We start from the raw sequence: 22,375 nt of genomic DNA, 5'->3' as shown, positions 1-22,375 counted from the left end.
AGCCTCAAACTCCTCAGTTGAGGCAATCCTCCCATCTCAACCTCCTGAGCAGCTAGGACAGGTGCATGCCACCTTGCTCTACTAATTTTTAGTTTTTTGTAGAGACAGGATTCACTGTGTTGTCCAGGCTGGTCTTGAACTCCTGGCCTCAAGCAATCCTCCCATCTCAGCCCCCCAGTGTGCTGGGATTACAGGCATAAGCCACCACATCCAGCCATAAAAATATTAATAACTATTTTTAAAGCCCCAAATAACTATGGTAATTTACATTCTTGGGCTACTATTTACTGACACAGTTTTGCTAAACTGGGATTCAACTGACTGTTGCAATTGTACAGAGGCACAGTTAAAGCTCATAGATTCTCAGGTCATCAGAAAAATAGAGACTTTCAGGGCATCATCACATGTTTCTCATCCCTTATCTTCCTACCTCTTGATCCATACCCAAGCGACCTACCAACCAGACAGAGTTTTAATCTCCCTCAGGTTTGATGGAAGGTGGTGTACAGAGTATCTAAAATTCATAGATAACCTTCCTGTTGGTTTATCTTCTCAACGTTAATGCAGATGACTAGAAATCACACATGAAAAAAGTCCCTTTCCCTTGGGTGATTTAAAGAATGTTTATCTTTGGTGCAGACTCTCAACTAAAATTTTTTTTGGTAGCATATATCAAGAGGTTTTCAAGGGTTGGGGAATATAAGCAGGTAGGTTACCACTCTATGAAAAGTGATTGGTAATGGAGGAAAGACTGTGAAACTGTGTTTGCTTTTTACTGACAGCCAAACCCAAAGACAATTAATATGTCACTTCTATATCTGCTTGAAATCAATATTATTAATTTCTGTTATCTCAGAATTTCAACTTATAGAGTATAACTGTATCAGGCACCATATAGATTGATCCAAGGCACATCCTTTTTTTTTTTTTTTTTTTTTTTTTTTTTTTTTTTTTTGGAGACAGGGTCTCATCCAGGTTGGAGTACAGTGGCACTAATTTTTGTATTTTTTGCAGAGACAAGGGTTTGCCATTTTGTCCAGGCAGGTCTTGAACTCCTGGGCTCAAGGAATCCACCTGCTTTGGCCTCCCGAAGTGCTAGGATTATAGGTGTGGGCCACCACTCCCGGCCCCAAGGCTCATTCTTATAGTGGGAAAGAATGTAATTACAATGGTTGCTCAAAAAATAAGTTTACCATGATGTTTTTAATTTGCCAGTCAAGGTTTCAGTATATCGAAAGCAACTTTTTCAATTACAGTAATAACCAGTATTTTGGGGTGTTTATTTGATAAGTGGCTTATTGTAGCAACTCTCATGACAGCTGTAAGAGGTTTATTGTCAGTGTTGTCAGAGTTGGGGGAATTGAGTCTCAAGGAGGTTAAGTTACTTGCCCAAAGTCAGCCAGCTAGCCAGAGCCCAGAACCCAAACCTGAAGGTCTGCCCAACTCTTAAAGTCCTTGCACTTGCCTATGAGGTTCTGCTGACTTCCACTGTCATAGGACAGATTGAAAATCCATCTAGTATCAGGTAGGCCTTTTAGTATCCTTTGGAAAAAGTTAAAATTCAGCATGATTGCTGTGCTGCCTCCTTTCCTGAAGTGTTACACCCTACTCTGATGTGCTTTATTGGCTGAAAATCTTCTTTCCATAAACTGCATCAAGTTGGTGATGCTTTATGCAACAGAAAGAGAAATAATTTACCATAAACACAGCAAATCATTGGATAAATCAATCGTGATATTTTCACATAATGGTATTCTCTACAGTAATAAAAATGAACTCCTACTACTTGGACAAACATGGGTGAATCTCAGATACAATGATGAGTGGAAGAAGGTGAGATAAGATTGCGGTGTATGTTTCCATTAATATGTATGGAATATGGGGCTATCAACTGGAGGGTCTTAAGGAAGCCCTCTAGAGTTCTGGAAGTTTTTGTCTTCATCTGGCTGAGGTTGCATGGGTGTATACAGACGTGAAAATGCATCTAACTATATACTTAAGATTGGTGTAGCTTACTGGTTTACGTTACACCTCAATGAAAAATTAAGATAACAAGCAAATCACAACACACGTTTCATCTGGGACCTCAGTGTCTAATGGGAAGACCATTTTAAACTAAGGACCTCTGCGTTTTAGAGTTGTTTCCTAATGAGACTTCTTATAAGTCACCCAGCTTACAAGCGGGTCAGTTACCTGACAGTCTTGAGGAGCTAATGCACAGGCAATAATTTTAAAATAATTTTAAAGGTTCACAGGTACCAATTTATATGTCACCGTATCCATACACTAAAACACACATACTACATTCACTAGAGAGCTCTTCAGGGTTCTGTGTGTCTTTACGTTCTATGACACTTGCAGAAGAACATGTATCCTGAGACTTCTGCTTTATTAGAAGCTGGTCACCCAATTATTATTCAAAAGGACCATCTTTAGTCATTTATAGAGGCTTAAATTATGTTTAAGAAGGCAATGAAGCATGCAATACATTTTACAAAGGTTTCATCTGAAAATGTAAGAATAAAGTTTGAGAATTTCAAGGGGACTTTTCCCAGTTAGCTCACAAACTGCTTTAATTCTGTATATTGTTCTACCAACAGAATCATTGCACTGTGCCTTATATAAATGTTGAACTTTGCATATTTAACATTCTAAAATAACTCTCACGTTTCTCATAGCATGCTTAGTCTTTTAAATTACATTTGCAGGGATACCAAGATCTGATTAACATAACACTTGTTAAAAGCTGTTTCTAGATTTTTGGAGATCTTCCTGTGATGTTTACAGGTATGGTTCATTTACTATGCCATAAAACTTGTGCAGTTTTTTATCATTAGAAGCCTCCCTGGTTGGTAACAACTATCAATGTATCAGTCATTCCACAAAGATATTTTGAAGGCTTACTGTGGAAGAGGCACTGGGTTTCCTATTGCAGTATATCTTCAAACAAAACAAAACTCACAGTCTGGTTAACATAGTATTAATACTATATCTACTAATATCACAATTACACGATTCACAGAGTTTGAGCATCTGACTGGCAGAAAAATTTCATTTTCTTTTGTCTGTGCTTTTGTTTGTCTAATAGATATATTTGCAGTACAATACGTCCTAGTATAATTGTTGGCACTTATTAGGTGCTTAGTAAATATTTGTTGAATGTATGAATTAGTGGGTGAATTAATGAATAGGTGGATGGATGAAGTTTAGCACTGATAATTTTAACAGTAATGTTTACTGTTCAGTAATTTCATCACTGAATTCTTCCCATGTGCCTGGCATCGTGTGAAGTATTTTATGTGGATTATCTCACTGGCCTCTCTCAGCCCTCTGAGGAAAGTACAGCCCTAAGAGGGAAGTATTGTTAATATCTCCATTTTCCAGACTGAAGAATCTGAGGCTTAGGACAGTTAAGTAATTTGTTTGTGTAAAACTGGAATTGGCAAACTTTTTCTATAAAGGGCCAAAGGGCCAGATCGTAATATTTTTGGCTTTGCAGGCCATGAGATCTCTGTTTCAATTGCTTGATTGTGGTTTTGTAGCACAAAAACAGCCACCAACGATATGTAAATGAGTGGACCTGGCTGTGTTCCAATAAAACTTTATTTACAGATGCAGTCTGTGGGTGGGATTTGCCTTGGTGGTCATAGTGTGCTGGCCCTTGTCACATCTCATCCGTGATAGAAGTGTCATTTGAACCAAGGCAACCTGACTTGGAAGACCTTGTGTTTAACCAGTTAAGAGCAAATTCTGCACTTGATCTTAGCCAAAAGGCTGAGAAGTGATAGGAGCAAATTCTGATCCAGAAAAAGGAAAAAGGCTAGAAACTTGCTTTAGAAGTCCTCGTTAATAATGATGACTATTATTTTTTAAATTTTATGTTTTTTGCTTTTACCTTTCCTTCCTAATTCCATACCACTTTTCAGTCATGGATTAAAAGAAAATGAAAAGAAATCCCACCACAATGGGATAATCCCCTGGTCTGTATACAGTGGAAAAATAATGCCTGTGTCACGGCATCTTTTCATTTTACCCCTGCAGAACAACCCAGGAGGTGTGCGTCATTGTCCACTTGCCCGGAGTGATTAAAGTCACTTATCTCAGGTCACACAGCCAAGACTTGGATCACATTTTTTGGACATAAATCCCAGAGCTCTTTGAACTCTCTAGATACCCTGGTTAAAGTCTTCTTTTAGCTCCATCCCCCTTACGTCATTTCCCTGCTTCACCTCTTTAATAGCTACCTGCTTTTCTTCTAGGAAGCAAATATCTTGTTAGCATCAGCTCTGTATTGGCACTAAGATAGAGCTGGGAATATGAAACAAAATAAAGTGCAAGCCCTGCCCTCAGGGAGCTTCTGGTCCAGTCAAGTGAGCAGATTTCTAAACAGGTAATTACAGTGAAGGGTAGGAAGTGCAAGAGAGAGGATGTGTTACAGGTGGGTGTGAGCATTTCTGACCTGCTTAAACTGCAGAGACTCTCCAGCCTGGATTTCCTCAGCTGATGCAACCAGCTGGGCTGTACCCTGAGCTTTAGGAATTGACAAACAGACTGGTGCCAGGAAGGAACTAACAAGAGTACTGAGTTAGCAAACGTTTGGAATGGGCCAGGGAAGGCCTCCTGTGGGAGCCACATTGAGCTGAGCTCTGATGACTGAGAACTTGCCCTGCGAAGAGCTGAGGAATGAGCAGCCTAGTCAGTGGGAACAATGGGGGCAAAGGCCTAGAGGCAGTGAAATGCTCAGAATATTTGAGGAAGAGGAAGGAGGCCCTGGAGTCCTGTAGGGAACCATGGAAATCCTGGAAGAATTCAGAGGTTGGCTGGGCCCAGATCTAGGAGAGCTTTTATGCTGGCATGGGTTGTGATTAGATTTATTTATTTTTATTTTTATTTATTTATTTATTTTGAGACAGAGTCTTGCTTTGTCACCCAGGCTGCAGTGCAGTGGTGCAATCTTGGCCCATTGCAAACTCTACGTCCCGGGTTCAAGCAGTTCTCCTGCCTCAGCCTCTCGAGTGGCTAGGACTACAGGCATGTGCCACCACGCCGGGCTAATTTTTGTTTTTTTGTGTATTTTAGTAGAGGTGGGGGTTTCACCATGTTGGCCAGGATGGTCTCGATCTCCTGACCTCATGATCTGCCCACCTTGGCCTCCCAAAGTGCTGGGATTATAGGCGTGAGCCACCGTGCCCGGCCTATAGCTACAGTTTTTAAGGATCTTGGATGTGTTAGGAAGTGTGCTAAATACTCCTGGATCTTGGATGTGTTAGGAACTGTGCTAAATACTCATTTAATCCTCTTAACAACCCTATGAGGTTTTTCAGGGGAGTGATCTCAACATTACATATGAGGAAACTGAGGCACAACTAGATTGTAATTCACTTTCCCGTGACCAAACAGCTGCTATTGTAGAAGAGCTGGGTTGTGAATCGGGGTCTAGCATCCTGGTTTCAGAAACCCTGTACTTAACCACTACACTAGTCTTATGTACCCAGCTTGCAGTTTAAAATGAGCTCATCGTGTTCACCTACAGGGGATCCATCTGCGCGTTTTCTATGGAGTTACTTATTCCCAGGTTACTGTCAGTGGCAGTTTTCATAAGATAAGCCTCTTCCTGGCTAAATGTTACCTACACCACCCTGTCCCCTACTGGGACCATTTTTTTCCGTCCAAACTGCTGGAAGAATTGAAAGATCCTGAGCACCGTTGCTTAAATAAGTAGACTCTATGCTCTATGAAGAAATCATATTATTTTCTCAGAGGAGAGAGAGTTGGCCCAGTGAGGCAATGATTGCTGGGAACAAACTTTCTGGTTTTCCATTTTGTTCTGCTACAAATGGCACGTTCTATCAATCAAGGCCTGCTGGGAAAGATTTTGTCTTTCCTCGTTGCAATTTGATTTTATCCTCTGTTGAACTCAGGTGCATGTTAAATACAAAGCTGAACTCTTCGGTTAGCATTAATCTATGTCCTCCTCGAGATGGGGCTGGATTTTGTTTAGACTGCCTCTTTCCAGAAAGGAATTTCCCTAATTTGTGGATTTTGAGATGTTTGTCCACTTAAATAAGCTATCTGTAACCCCCCACCCTGAAAAAAGATAGCTTAACTGAGACCCTTAAATCAGATGCTCCGACAGCTTTAACAGTAGCTCCCTAAAAATAATTTTCACTGGTTTGTCTGAATGAAGTACAATGTTTAGGTGAGTTAGCAGGTTTATTTCATAGAGGATGATGACAAGGAGCTTAAGCTTCTCTCGTAGTATCAGGCAGCAAACCCCTTCCATGAGCCCATGGTTTGGAATAGGGAGTGGCCTGTGAGGTATTGCTTGGAAGAGTGAATTGATACTTAATCTTCAGAGACTACATTATGAGAGCAATCATTCAGTGCTGCACGGAAGCACAGAGTAAAACTACCCCCTCTTAAAAGAAAAAAAAGCTTTGGGGTATGTAATTAGTTTACACCTAATTGCTGTGGATATGAAACAGCAGCGCCCATGCCACTGCATACTGCCCTGTGCCTTGTTCAGTGGCACCTTTCACTTAGGTTCTGTGCTGCAATTAATTGGTTTTCTATGTTTGTTTAAACATAAAAGCTACTAAAAATTCTATATCCCGGAATTGATTATCGATGTTTATTTGCTCCATTTGGGGTTTGCTCATTATTTTTGCCAAGTTTTCTTGGTTGGAACTTGGATTCTAAACAAACTGCTTCTTTTCAAACTCTAGAAATGGTGACATAGCAGCTGAGGTCCATGAGGGGCAAGAGCTCATCTAGAAGGAGGGGAAATGCCTTTTGATAGCTGATGCAGCAGTGTAAGGAAAATGGTGATGTGTGGGTTCATTATAGAAGTCAGGGCCCCCAACCCCTCTGTGGGAGCTAGAACTAGATCATCAGTTCTATGAGGGCAGAGCGCTGTGATTTGTTCAATGACATATTCTATTCCACTACTCAGTTCTTGGCATACGGTTATCTACTGCTATGGAGCAAATTACTACAAACTCAGCAGCTTAAAATAACACACATTTGTCATCTCACAGTTTCTGTGTGTCCTCAGATTCAAGGTTTCTCACAAAGCTACAATCAAGGTGTCAACTGGGACTATGATCTCATCCGAAAGTTCAACTGGGGAATGATTCACTTCTAATTTTACTTAGATTGCTGGCAGCACACAGTTCCTCAAGGGCTATTTGACTGAGGAGCTTAGCTTCTCCTTAGCTGTTGGCCAAAGGCCACTGTCAGTTCCTTTTGGCATTATCGTAGCTCACTGTAACCACTAACTCCTGGGCTCAAGCTATCCCCCCATCTCAGCCTCTGGGGTAGCTAGGACTATAGATGTGCACAACCAAACACTGGCTAATTTTTAAAATTCTTTTCTAGAGATGTTATGTTGCCCAGGCTGGTCTCAAACTCCTGGCCTCAAATGATCCTCCTGCCTCTGCCTCCCAAAGTGCTGGGATTACAGGCATGAGCCACTGCGCATGGCCAGAATCTTTCATAACATTGCTTTTGCCTTATTCTACTAAATAAAACTAAGCCACTAGATCTAGCCTACCCTCAAGGGAAGGTGATTACATAAGGGTCTGAATACCTGGAGTCAGGGGTCTTTGGAGGATCATCTTAAAGTGAGCCCATCACAGCCTGCAGTAGAACTCAGTACATATTGGTTGAATCAACGAGCTTAAGGAGCCGGTGCTTATAATTCGGGCTGAGGGCTCCTAGCATTGTCCACCTGTCACCTTTTTATATAACTACAAAGGGATATTTAAGGTCATTTAGGTCATTTTAATATTCTACATATGATACCTACATGATATTTACATGGTCTTCCCCCATTCCTAATACTGCAATATGATAATCTTACCTATTCCTATGGAGGGATTCTTTTTCAAAAGAAGGATCAGCCTGGCAACCTCTTTGATCCAATGTGCCTTGTCTCTTATATTTTTCATGCTGCATACATGATGAGAATTTAAAGCCATCCCCACTCAGTGTTTTCTAGATTTCGAGCCTTTTGTAAATGGAGTGCCCCTGAGCAGCTTTTTGCTTCCAGGGAATGAAAAAACAAGGGTGAGAGTTCACATCTAGTGTGTTTTGGTTGAAGTAACTTGCTACATGTGAAAACAGTCGGCTCTGCCTTCTCCACTAAGCCTTTGATATTGTTGGGGCTTTTCAGTGTATGGCGAGATTATTAACAAGGGAAAGTCAAAGTTGTCCAGCACTGCCACACAGAATCAGGAGAAACTTGCAGGCAAGTCACTGAACCTGAAATAAGCTTCTTTTGCCCCAGGCTTCCCCAGATCTCATAATTCTTTTTTTTTTTTTTTTTTTTTTAATTCAAAGGTCATGACAATATCTGTGTGAAACAGTTTGCATTGTAGCTTAAGACTCTAGGTCATGCTTTGCAAAGCTGGAATTTCTGTTTTGCTTCTCTCCAGTTCAGGAGCAGCCTGCACTTTGAGAAGATTGGCAAGGGTGGGACAGACAGGTTCCGGGACCCCGGCTTGAAATGCTGTAAAGCCTTTCCCAAAACCTTCTTGGCTCTGAAACACAATGCATTAAAAAGACAGAAGGACAAAAATCACCATGCGGCCCCCATGGGAGTACCATTTGCCAGGCGCCCCAGCCATCCCACTTCCTCCCTCTCTTCTGCTCTGGCTTTGAAATGGCATGTTGGGAGAATCCAAAGCCGGAGGAAATGGAATTGTATGCCCACCCCAGGACAGTTTGATCCTCATGAAAATGAGAAATTGCCTGTATTGACAATCTGCAAGACTGCTCCTGGCAAAATCTGCCATTTTGTACGGATTTGCTATCAGCCTTGCTGTTGCCCTGCGGGGATTGGTTTTTCCAGTAATGCACTCCTCCAAGCCAAGTCTGACAATGAGATGGTAAATACTCTGGTGGGTTGGGGAGGCAGGGGCAGGGGGCCAGAGAATGGTCAGTTTAAGTGGATCAAAAGCACAAAATTCATTTCCTCAAATGGCCTTCTCTGACCACGAATCTCAATTCTCTGGAGATGAATAACCTGTGAATTAACTAGTTTCCATTAATATTATGAATTAACAGTAAGTAAGCCATGTCTGTGCTCAAGCTGCATTTGAAGGGGGGAGGGTGAGTCCTATTAGCATTTATAGTTGTGTTTCCTTTTCATATTAATCCCTTCCCAAGGCTGAGGAATTAGGAGTTTTCTCATCTGCCGATGGAAACCAGTCCCAGGAGTCTGTCCCTGTCAAATCCTGGAAAATAGATGATGATACAGGGCCATACCTTTTGCTTCGGACAGGGGCACTTCTGTGAGAAGCCTTGGTGATGTTTTGCATATCTGTTAGATTACGCTTAATGTATGATCCTGGAATTTAGTAGTTGCATTTAAAGCAATTCTCTAGACCAGGAATCCACACTTGGTTACTCATCTTTATCAGAATTTCATGAAAAGTCCTACAGGTTTACAGAGCTCCTTTTTCCCTTGCCATGCATCACTCTGAATTGTGTCTCTGTATTCCTCTCTGACTTATTTTATGGCAGTTTGGGATGCCATATGTGCCAACACCTCTGATTCTGCTTTTTGTAATATCCCATTGCAGCAGTGATAGGAGATGCTAGAAAATGATGCTGGAATGTCAAAAGGGAAAAACTACATTTCTATGTCAGAAACTAAGACCATTGTCTATACAAGAAGGAAAGTAATATTTGTGAAGACTGAAAAGGAAAGTCAGGAAAAGAAAATTGTTTTCAATATAGCTCAGTGGTTAGTGGTTTTATGCTAAAATTGTCTTCTTGAACATAGCCACATTTCCTAAATTATTGCCAAGTGTTTAACTTATTAATAAAGGAAGCTGGGCAGTGATCTCTCTCTGGTAAGGGCTAACCAAAATGCAGGGATGCAAAATAACCAAGTTATAGATGCTTTGTGACAGCAACGTGAACCAAAGTCTGGTTAGTGGTCACTAGGATGCTGAAGTCAGAATGAAAGAAGCTACAGCATCCTTGCCACATGGCTCTTTAGGTAAGAGCCACGGAAGGAGGGGAGATTCAAATGTGAAATCAAACATCCTGAGAAGTGCTTGTCCTTGTCCTGATGTAGCAAATTAGCTTCTGAATACAGTTACCTGCTAACTGCTGGGGTGGGTGAGTCCTCTTCTCTGCAATTCTGGAAGGCCGTGTGGAGTCTCTGGTCCTGCCATTTGTCACTTTCCTCTGCAGCCATGGTTAATGGTATAGCCATTCACCCTCAGCGTGCATAAATCCTTTTTTCCCACAAGAGGATATTGGCTGGATGTGATGTTTATGGAACTAAAGGAGCAGCTGGCGGTGTCGGATTCAAGGCAAGTAGGTTGTCTTCACCATCCTATTTAGCAGATGGCCAGGACTTGATAGAGCAAAAATTATTAGGATCCAAGTCAAGGGCCAAATGGCATGGGGGACAGTAGAAGTAAATGGCAGCACATGTCTGAACGCAGGCACATGTCGTCTGATAGGGTCTCTCTGCTTCCTTTTCATTGTACTTCAAGCAAGAGTAAACACAGGCCCTCCTATAGAGTCTCCAGGTAAACATATCTCTAGAGATGATTGATAGCTTGGCTACTAATTTGATAGTTGTGTGGATCCTTATGGTGGGCTATTAATTGAAAAGAAAATGTTATGAAGCTTAGATTTCATGAGCATTTATATGAATTTGGCCTTTAGTCCAAACCTAGGTTTCGTGGTTTTTCTGTATTGTCAGTGTCCCTATATACTTTGGTTGTATGTAAAGACAACTGAAAAGCTTTAATTCAGAGCCCTCTGTCGAGTTTGTGTGCCATCCTTTTGAAGATGACTAATGCCACGAAAGCTGCTCTGAAGTGGAAGTGCCAGGAGGGAAGTTTTGCAATGAGAGTACAAACTCTGCAGGGAAAGGGGGTGTCTGTTTCTTCTAGTCCATTTTAAGCTCATTTGTGCAATTGCTGCCTTCTCCATATTACTGCATAACTCCTTTGATCTTAAAGTGGAAGGAAGCAAATTTCAAGAGCCAGCATCACTTCTCATGTGGCTTTAAAAGGAACAGCATATTACAAAATTGAGTGGATGTCAAATAAAACATAAATTTGGATCTTTTGAAATTTGAACTCAGGGAGGTATTACTTTCAGAGCCAAGCACGTTGACAAGCTCAGGGATAAATTGCATTTGTTTGTCATTCATTTAAATTCGAGTGTTAGGTCAACTTGTTGCCCAGTGTTATTGTCCTTTATTGGATGTGGCATTTGTACTCAGCCTTATACTCTAAGCTTTAAACATTTAATCCTCATGACAACATTATAAGACTGTATCCCCATTTCACAGACAAGGACACAAAAGCTGAAAGCATCCATACCTGACTCAGAATTCCATATTTTCCCCATCCCTGGCCTCCTGCATCCTAGGTGGAGAATAAAATGTAAACACAGGTTGCTAATACAGCCCTCTTCACTGTTGTCATATTTAAAAGCTGCCAAAATTGCTTAGCTTATGCCCATGAATTTTTTTTAAGTGGCAAATTGATTGAAACGGTGAGTGAAAGGGATTATTTCAGTTAGGGTTATGCCTGACTGGAACAAATCCACTTATTAGCATGCTCTTTGGACTCCCCACTCTGAGTTTTGGAACCAAGACATAGACCAGAGAATGAGCTCAGTATTATTAGTAAGTTACTTTGACCAGCCAATAATCTCCATTTTCTCTCCTTTTCTCCTCATTCATCTTCTCAACCCCAGCCATATTAACCACCAATGAAGATGATGGGAGCTGAATGGATGTTGTAGAAGGCTTTGCATTTATGCAGTTGTTTAGAATCTGGAGTCAGGTTCCTGAGCTCAGATGAGGTGAAGTCTGAGTATCAGACACAGAGAAGCTGTAATCAGAAATGACCAAAAATTGAACCTGGACTAGGTTGACTGATTGTTTTCCTTTTGCATATCCTTTTGCATAGCCTACAAATATTATTGGTGTGTGTCAATCATGGAAGATTAGAAACACTTCCTTTGAGCCTTCACATTATCAGATAATACTAAATGTATTAAAAAGTTCCTGTCCTAGTCTTTTTTGTGCTGCTATCACAGAATGCCACACTGGGTAATTTATAATGAACAGAAATGTATTTGGTTAACGGTTCTGGAGGCTGAGAAGTCCAAGAGAATGGCCCTGACATCTGGCAAGGCTTTCTTGCTGCATCATAACCATGGCAACACATATCACATGGACAAGAGAGAGAATGTGAGACAGCAAGAGGGGGTTGCAAGGGGGCCACACTCACTTTTATAACAAATTCCCTCTAGCAATAATGATGATAATCTATTAATGAGGGCAGAACCTTCATGACCTAGTCACTTCTTAAAAGGTCCCACTTCTCAACACTGTTGCATTGGGAATTAAGTTTCCAACACGTGAAATGTTGGGGATGCGTTCAAACCATAGTGGTCCCCCTGACTATAAAATATTCCCTCTCATTCAGGATCCAAGATCAGAGTATCTGAGAAACGTTGCCATGGTAGAGAAGGGATAACACCTTTTTGGAGGAGCACATGAGTTGATCAGATGGCCAGCAAATGCTGTGTCTTGTGATGTGGAATATTACTGGGAAACTTTTAAGACAAACCGTAAGCAGATATATTGTTTCAAAAAACTATTGGTATCATAGCCTGTTTCTCATTTTTTACCTTTGCATACAACTCATAGAAACTAATGGCTAAATTTTGCTGTGTACCAAATGATTCCAGTTAGTTAAAACAAATTGTTTTATGGGTCAGTAGGTTGGCTTGTCAGTTCTGGGTATGGCCAGTTTAGCCCATCTCTGTGGACTGCAAATGGTTCCACTGAGGCTGGATGGTCTCAAATGGACTCACTCACCTGTCTGGTGGTGGCAGGCCAGTGAGTCTAGAAGAACGTTAGCTAGGATTACCTATGTCTACTCCTTGTGGTCACTCATCCTTTAATAGGCTAACTTGGAATTCTTCATTTGATCTTAGGATTCCAAAGAATCTGAGTGTTTTATGAGCTTGTGTCTGCATCATGTTCACTAATTTTCCATTCACTAAAGCAAGACATATGGACAAGCCCAATTTCAAAGAATGGAGTAATTGGTGTACACTTTTCATGGAGGAGGGCAAGGTCAAGTTGTAAAGGCGCATGTAACAGGGATAGAGGGAATTTATGGCCATTTTCTCATTTCTCACAGATATTAGAGTAACTAACTACAGGTAGTTAAGCTGGCATCCCCACCAGAATGAATCAAAGGGACCATCTTTTTGTCTAAAGCTTCAATTTGATGTGGAATCATTCTCTGGGATTCTTATTTTATTCTATTCTGGCCTCTTGAAACTTGGCCACTTTTACTGGTTAGATTCTCTTCTCTTGCATTCCTGAGCTGTAATTCCATTTTTGACCAGGTTTTAAAATTTCCATCAATGACTTGCTAAGGTACAAATACGATGTTTCTTCTAATGCAATTTTGATTTGGTGTATTCTGTGCACAGTTACCTTTCAAGAATGTTTCATGCTTCAGTCCCCGGCTTGAGCTTCTTCTCAGGCAATTTGGAGGCACACTTATGCCAACTCCCAGAATTCCACCTTTATGGTCTGATACACTGGGTTCCTATTCACTGATTTTTTTTTTGTATCTGTAGTGTTTACAGTGTAGTAGCAAATTCCACATATTTTATTAGTCTATAAACATAATCCTGTGTTTAGTAGCACCTGTATTCTGAATTTAGGCTCTAGACATTAAGATATAATCACTATTAACTCATAGAGCATCTAATAAGGGCTTCTGACCCTCAACCTCTGCACCACTGACATCTTAGCCAGATAAGATGTTGTAGAGAGCTATTCTGAGCATTATAGGATGTTTAGCAGCAGCCCTGGCCTCTACCTTGATGTCAGTAGCCCCTCCCCTTCTCATCCCCCTCCCACTGCTGTGTGACAATCAAAAATGTCTCCAGACATGGTCACATGTCCCTCTTGTAGGGCAATATCTCCCCCATTTGAGAAGTACTGCTCTCTTCTGGAGACGCTGAGGCTTAGGAGAGATGGAAGTGTGTGGAGTGTGTGGGACACACTGGGAACAGCAAATTTCCCCAACAGGGAAAATTTGTAAGAGTAGAAAGGAATGTGGAAAATTTTCAGTCACCTTAAAATTCATTCTGGGGGTGGCTCTTGATTCCTCTGAATTGACCTGAAAGCATCAAATTGGATTGTGCTACACAGTGAAAGGTTCATCAGTATCTCAACTTCATTATGTGAGAAGTGGATTAGATGTAAATACTATCAATGGGGGATGGGGGAAGCAGGAGCTATGCTGGCCATAGATAATAGATTTTTGAAAAACTCTTTATTTTGGAAAAACTTAAATATACATAAAAGTAAAGAAAATTGTATAATGACCCATCCTATACCCACCACCCAAGGTCATAAATGATTGATTTAAGACAATCCTGTGGCATGTATACCCCACTCACTCCCCCTGCTGTTCACTCTTGGATTATTTTGAAACAAATTCAAGACTTCATTTCATCTCATTTGTAAATATCTCTATATGTCTAAAAGAAAATATTTGAAAGCCAAAATTGTAATATGCTGCTAGAATTTTAATCTTCTAGAATGGGCAAGAATGAGGAGTTCTGCTGAGCAGTATCAGAAAGTTAAGGGAAAGAAGAGGTGGGAGGAAGACTGAAGAGGCTTGACTTTTGGGGGGGGATTAAAAACCACAGGAGGAAATGAAGATGGGAGACACTGTCTCTTCAAGCTTCTCTCCCCTCCTCTTTTGCTTTCCATAACCTTTAGAATATATGATTTTTCACAGGGGACTGGGATCCTTACGAAGGAGAATAGGCTGGCAGGAAACAGATTCATTTTCTAAAAAGAAGGGAAAAACACAGTCACCAGAAGATATTGAAATCTTCCGTCAGTGATGGATTGCTCTCTTATGACTTTCAATGACTTTTTAGCCGATTGGGCCTACTTTTAATAAAACAAGGCAAGAAGAAAATCTTGCGGTTGCTTTTTAAGATTTTGCTAGGAGTATGGTATTTCTCTCCTGTTATAATATATTCTGAGAAATTTCTTTCTTTTGATTTAGACTTCCTCACTTGATTTTATGATGTCATAAATCTGCATTTGGTGAGAGCCATGGTGTGTGTGAGACCTAAGCAGCTTGCTAGATAACATCTATTCCCCCCTTCTCTTTAGAAGATTAAACTGAGACTGTTGTGCCTGATGCCAGAATAGATTTAACCAATCTTGTTTCCTTTACATGTAGGTCAGTCCGAGGGACAATTCTGCACTGGATCCTATTATCCACGGGTTGAAGGGTGTCGTACATCACGGTAAGTATGCCACATACACTTCCTTTTGCTGGGATATGAAGGGCTCAGATCTCTGCCTAAAGGAATCAGGTTATCTTGCAGAGGACAGAGGGTGACACCCATTCCTCATCCCATGATGTTGAAGGGCATTCGAGCCATTATTTGATGGGTAAAGAGCACGCCCATTTATTACCTACAAACGGATCTGGGTTAACAGTAAGCAATTTGTTTCTTTTCAGGTACCAGTTTGAATGCATATGTTATAAATCAGAACACCTTAAGATGTACTATTCTTATATGTTGAACTTGCCATTTGTTTCATATCTCTCCTAAAAATATTCTTTCAGTTGTCTTTTCACCTACAGATGTTTGGTTTGCGTTGCAGATCTAGGGAAGCATTTTAAGTAGCCAGAGAAGTTATTAAACTTTGCAGCATGTGAGTAAGCGTCATGCAGCTACTAGAATGGAAAAGGCCAGGCTGCTGTTCTGTGCTGCGGGCCTCTTATCCTTAGGCATAAAACCGGGAGAGAAAGTAAGATAAATGGGTTCTGTCTTTTCCAACTGGTTTTTATTGGAAGAATTTCCCTGCAACTTTATTATCAGCACTGCATCATTACCTGTGACATCAAGATCCTCTAATTTCAAAAGTACCCTTGTCGCAGTGAGGTATGCAGTCTAGATGTAATGTAATGATTTGCAAAGTTTTAATAATCTAATTAGAATTCCAGAGACGTTGACAGAAATAGCATTAGTAACCATAATAAATCTCCCCTTCATCTCCACAGCTGTGATAAAACATCTTCACACCTTTTTGTGAGGATTGTCTTTAGACATTAGCCAACTCCGTAGAGCTTAACAAGCATTTTCCCCCTCTCTTTCAGTGCAACTAAAACCAGTTGTCAGGGGTCAATTGGAGCAAGTAGGATTTTGGATTAATTGCTGCATTCTCAAAATTGGTCAGTCATGCAGCAGGTAACAATAGTAAACCTACTCAGTGTAGAAAAATAAGGTTACTGAAAACACCACATAGAGGCTTTCATTTTAAGATATTTCTGGGCCAGGCACAGTGGCTCATGCCTGTAATCCCAGCACTTTGGGTGGCCGAGGTGGGTGGATCACCCAAAGTCAAGAGTTTGAGACCAGCCTGGCCAACATGGTGAAACCCCATCTCTACTAATTACAAAAATTAGCTGAGCATGGTGGTAGGCGCCTGTAATCCCAGCTACTTGGGAGGCTGAGGCAGGGAGAGTCACTTGAACCCGGGAGGCGGAGGTTGCAGTGAGCCAAAATTGCACCATTGCACTCCAGCCTGGACGACAGAGAGAGACTCTGTCTCAAAAAAAAAAAAAAAAAAAAAAAAAAGGTATGTATTTCCATTGCCTCTTCCCAGTTCTCAGTTTCTGGAAGGGCACTAGTAGTCCCATTCTTGAGGGCTCTTACCTCCCAAAGACTCCACCTCATGTCATAAACTTGGGGATTAGGACTTCAACGTAGGAATTTGGTTAGGGGACACAAACCTTCAGGCGACAGCAGAGGCTGCTACATATGGAAAAACGATATCTGGCTCTGGGAGGGTTGCCAAGATGCCCGTGGTGTGGTTTCAACCCTACCCTCTAACTGGGAAGTCAGACAAGACCTGCAAAATACACTGACCTACAAAGGAAGTTCACTTATTCATTCAGCAGAAATATATTGCGTGCCCACGCTGTGCAAACCCAGATTTGGAACACTGATTAAGACAGACACGGGCCAGCTCTCATGGACCTAGAAGGGAAGTGAAGTGCTGCCTTCCTCTCCCGCCAGTCGGCCTGGTATGCAGCCCCTCCCAGCTTGTGCATTTGCTGTTTCCTGTGTCGGGAGAGTTCTTCCTTTGCTTGTGCCAAGGGTGCCTCCTTCTTATGCCTTCAGGTCTCAGCTCATATCTTGCCTCCTTAGAAAGTTGTTTCTTAAGTATCCTATCAAATTATTCATCCCACCCTATTCCCATCACTCTCTGTTACACCATCCCAGGTTTCTTTCTTCAAAGCACTTAAATGTATCTGAAATAACTGTGTTTGTGTTTTTGTTCATATATCAGCTACTTGGGTATCAGTTTCCTGAGGGCGGGAAACCATGTTGGTGTGGCATGCTGTGCCCAGCAAGTAGTAGGTGCCTGGTATCTTAGCCAAAATGACCGAATCATGTAAGCATACAAAAAAATAGGTGAAAATTTTCAAAATATAAAATGGGATGAAGGGAAGGAGGAACTAAAGCCCATGTGGGTTTTGCCTTGATTGGGAAGAAAAAGGAGAAGAAGTATGTCATTCTTCCAAAAGGGAATGGAGGACATTAGAAATAGTTTTAAAAAACAAAACAAAAAAAACTTCTGTTGGAGGCCAGGGGCAGTGGCTCATGCCTGTAATCCCAGCACTTTAGGAGGCTGAGGTGGGTGAATCGCTTGAGCCCGGGAGTTTGAGACCAGCCTGGGCAACATGGCAAAACGTTGTCTCTACAAAAAAATACAAAAATTAACTAGGCGTGATTGTACATGCCTGTAGTCCCAGCTACTCGGGAGGCTGAGGTGGGTGGGAGGATCACCTGAACCCAGGAGATCGAGGCTGTAGTGAGGCATGATCATGCCAGCCTCCAGCCTGGGTGACGGAGTGAGACTCTGTCTCAAAAAAAAAAAAAAAATAAAAATAAAAAAGCTTTTGTTGGAGCTAGAAGCATTTCAGTTGAAAGTCCTGTGAGGGATTTGAATGATCTATTAATTTGAAGGAACATAAATAATCAAGTCCTTCACAGTCTCTGGCTTGGGAACAATGATAGAGATGTGTGAAGAGAAAAATCAATATGGATTTCTGTTGCAGTTCAGAAATGACTTTTATTTCTTCAGCTCTGGGAATCATATATTAGAATGTTAATTTCTCATTAATTTTTTTTAAACAAGAAGCACCTTAAATGTTTCTTCAGCTAAAATGTGAAGGAATAACCTGCTCATATCAGCCAACTGTATTTGGCAGTTGGTCATTAGGGTCCTCTGTTAAGCAGACACCAAGGTGGAATTTGAAGTGCAAGAAAGATTTTTGGCAGGGAGGGACTGCCTGGGAAGAATCAAATGGAGAAGGACCAGGGGTTGGTGGGGAGAGCGTTTGGGCCACACACAGTGCAGGTCTGACACCTCTGCAAGGAGAGAGGTGAGCTAGGAGGATTGGCTGAAGGCAGCTCTAAGGAAGTCTTTGCCAAGCTATCAGAGAGCCCCAGAGCCAAGACTGCCCCTGAAAGGAGTCCTGTGTTTGCAGGAATGGCCCAGCTCTTGTTCCCCACCATGTGTTGTCATTGGCTGGAGTGTCCCAGCAAGAATAGCCTGATTGTAGACGCTGGGCAGATCCTGGAGGTGCAGCTGCTACAGGCTGTCAGCTCAACAAGCTCCTCACAGCAGCTTGTCTCTGGAAGGGGGATCTCAGGGGTGCACGCTTAAGAGTGGCACAGAGCTTCACATCTCCTTCCAGAGGCACCTTCCTAATCACACTCCCGTAGTGCTCAGAGATTCTTACAAACAGTCCTGGCTCATTCTATCCATAGTTACTGAGTGCCTGATCTTAGTACACCATGAAGCTAGGCATTGAGACATGGACCTGCCCTCACCATGTTTGCATATGCTTGGTAGAGATGTATAATTAAGTATGTAATGACATTAAAGTGTGGGAAGCAGCACACTTAACTCAAACTTTGGAGATTGGAGGTGGCTCAAACCAAGTGAACATTAAGACCCAAAGAGTGCATAGAGATTATCCAGACAGAGAAGGGATGCAAGCAGGAACAGTATAGATGAAGGTGTCTGTTGGTAAGAGAGGATGTGGTATCTTTGAGGCTTGGAGAGTGGTGACTGATATGGTTTGGCTGTGTCCCACCTAAATCTCATCTTGAATTCCCACGTGTTGTGGGAGGGACCCCGAGGGAGGTAATTGAATCATGGGGACAGGTCTTTCCTCTGCTGTTCTTGTGATAGTGAATACGTCTCACAAGATCTGATAGTTTTAAAAGAGAGGGGTTTCCCTGCACAAGCTCTCTTCTCTTGTCTGCCACCATGTGAGACATGCCTTTTGCCTTCCACCATGATTATGAGGCCTCCCCAGTCACGTGGAACTGTGAGTCCATTAAATCTCTTTCTTTTGTAAATTGCCCAGTCTTGGGTATGTCTTTATCTGCAGCGTGAAAACAGACTAATACAGTAACATTGCTTCTCTATTGCTTTTCTAGGGAGAGACACCCTAGAAACCTCTTGACCACATAAAATGCTGCATCGTACATGTTCATTTGTCTAGGCAAATTGTGATTTTTACTAACTCAAAAGCCATGAGGAAATAGAAATAGAATGGAGTGAGGTGATTTGTCATTGATTCTGGTCCCATCTATCTACTCATGCAGTGATAGATGGAAGCACTAAAATATATCTAATCAAGTATTTTATTTGCCCTATTATCAACATCCACTGGAGAAGAAAGACTTAGGAGAAAATTGTAAATCCTATTCACTGTATTGGTTCAGTCATTAGCAGCACTTTTTGTATATAAGAACCAGCAGTTGCAAGTGGCCATTTCTGATAAAAATACTGGTTGCTAAGAACTTAGTCTAGTTCTGATGTGTTTAAAATCCATTTTTTAAAAAAATCCTGTTTGTGAATTGGTGTAAAAATATATTCTTTCCTTCTAAGTGAGAGGCAAGAGGTCAGGTGAATATGGCAGATGAGGCAATACTTTGCAGCCCAATTTGTTCAACTTTTGAAGCCTTAAGTTGTGCAGCATGTGGTCAGACGTGGTCATGGAGAAGAATTGGGCCCTTTCTGTTGACCAGTGCTGGCTGCAGGTGTTGCAGGTTTCAGTGGATCTCATCGATTGGCTGAGCATACTTCTCAGTTGTCATGGTTTTGCCAGGATTCAGAAAGCTGTAGTGGATCAGACCAGCAGCAGAGACCACCATGATCTTTTTTCGGTGCAAGTTTGGCTTTGGGAAGTGCTTTGGAGCTTCTTCTCAGTCCAACCACTGAGCTGGTCATCACCCATTGTCATATAAAATCTACTCTTTGTCGCATGTCACAGTCCGATCGAGAAACGATTCATTGTTGTTGCGTAGAGTAAGAGAAGGCCACACCTCAAAACGGCAATTTAAAGAAAATTTTTGCTCAACTCATGAGGCACCCACTTACCGAGCTTTTTTACTGTTCCAATTTGCTTCAAATGTCAAACTACTGTAGAATGGTTAACGCTGAGGTCTTTGGCAACTTCTCATACAGTTGTAAGAGGATCAGCTTCGATGATTGCTCTCAATTGGTCGTTGTCAACTTATGCTTCTCATCTTCAAGGCTCTCTTCTCTTTTGCAGAACTTCTTAGACCACTACTGCACTGTACATTCATTAGCAGTTCCTGGGCCAAATGCGTTGTTGATGTTGTGAGTTATATCTCTGCCGTTTTACAACCCATTTGGGCTCAAATAAGAAAGAAAATAGCTCGAATTTGCTGTTTAGACTATCATTTCCATAGTCTAAAATAAATATAAAATAAACAGCAAGTACTAACTCATTAGCAAAAACACCAAGCGAGAAATGTACATTAAAATGATGTGTAACTAACCATATTTATTGAAGAATGCATTCCAATGTCATTGTTGCAAAGTTGAACAGTGCAAAAACTGCAATTCCTTTTGCACCAACCTATTTGCATCAACGATTTTACCTAACTGGTCCATGTTAAGAAATGTGTGCGAAGCCGGGCGCAGTGGTCCACGCCTGTAATCCCAGCACTTTGGGAGGCTGAGGTGGGCGGCTCACGAGGTCAGGAGTTCGAGACCAGCCTGGCCAATATGGTGAAACCCCATCTCTACTATAAATACAAAAATTAGCCAGGCGTGGTGGCGCGTGCCTATAGTTCCAGCTACTTAGGAGGCTGAGGCAGGAGAATCGCTTGAACCCGGGAGGCGGAGTTTACAGTGAGCGGAGATCGGCCACTGTACTCTAGCCGGGGCAACAGAGTGAGACGCTGTCTCAAAAAAAAAAAAAAAAAAAGAAATATGTGTGAGCTGGGCGCGGTGGCTCATGCCTATAATGTCAGCACTTTGGGAGGCCGAGGCAGGTGGATCACCTTAGGTCAGGAGTTTGAGACCAGCCTGGCCAACATGGTGAAACTCCATCTCTACTAAAAATACAACAATTAGCCAGATGTGGTGACATGCATCTGTAATCCCAGCTACTTGGGAGGCTGAGGGAGGAGAATCACTTGAATCCAGGAGGCAGAATTTACAGTTAGCGGAGGCTGCACCATTGTACTCCAGCCTGGGTGACAAGGGCAAAGCTCCAAAAAAAAAAAAAGAAAGAAAGAAAAGAAATATATGTGTATCATACGTCACTTCTTGTCCTTTCGGCTAAGATCGAGTGTATGTGCATTATGTCCTGTGTCAGTTAAAAGGTACGTGTTTTTTCTGTTCATGTTGTTGGAATACATAATTTCTCTTCCTTTTTATAGTGCTCCCCCCAGGAAAATCCAGCAGGCTGTTTGTGTACATAACACATATACTGTCAAAAGGCTTCAAAACACCATCCTCTCGTGTCAATCGTCTAAAACGGAGCACTTTTGTATTCCTGATAGGAAACTTGCCTGTGATGATTGCTTGGTATTTTATCATTGTCTGCTTGTCCTCTTTTCCCACCCCTTCCTCACTATCACTTTCCTCTCCTGGAGAATGTACCATCTTAGTGAGGTGTAATTGGCTTCTTTTTCTCTCAGAGGAAATGTGAGGGGGACAGTCAGAAATTGCCACAGACAGCTGGGTACAGTGGCTCACACTTGTAATCCCAGCACTTTGGGAGGCTGAGGTGGGTGGATCACCTGAGGTCAGGAGTTCAAGACCAGCCTGGTCAACATGTTGAAACCCCATCTCTACCACAAAAATTAGCCAGGCATGGTGGCGGGCACCTGTAATCTTAGCTACTCGGGCGGCTGAGGCAGGAGAATCGATTGAACCTAAGAGGCGAAGGTTCCAGGGAACCGAGATCATACCACTGCACTCCAGCCTGGGCGACAG

The 22,375-nt window shown here is 41.9% G+C and overlaps 1 protein-coding gene across 3 annotated transcripts in view; it reads left to right on the top strand.

Moving 5' to 3' along the window:
* The window catches only part of PTPRG (protein tyrosine phosphatase receptor type G), a 743,963-nt gene that overhangs the window by 559,172 nt on the left and 162,416 nt on the right, over positions 1-22,375 (top strand). For all 3 annotated transcript variants that reach the window (XM_003273634.3, XM_003273635.3, XM_030802031.1), the window contains exon 6: positions 15,270-15,336. In XM_003273634.3, the coding sequence (XP_003273682.1) occupies positions 15,270-15,336 (67 nt within the window). The remainder of the gene's footprint in view (positions 1-15,269; positions 15,337-22,375) is intronic.

This window comes from Nomascus leucogenys, chromosome 21 (assembly GCF_006542625.1).
Source record: "Nomascus leucogenys isolate Asia chromosome 21, Asia_NLE_v1, whole genome shotgun sequence".
Lineage (NCBI taxonomy): Eukaryota > Metazoa > Chordata > Mammalia > Primates > Hylobatidae > Nomascus > Nomascus leucogenys.
Note: the sequence above shows the minus strand (reverse complement) of the source record. Positions and strands in the feature narration are given on the sequence as shown.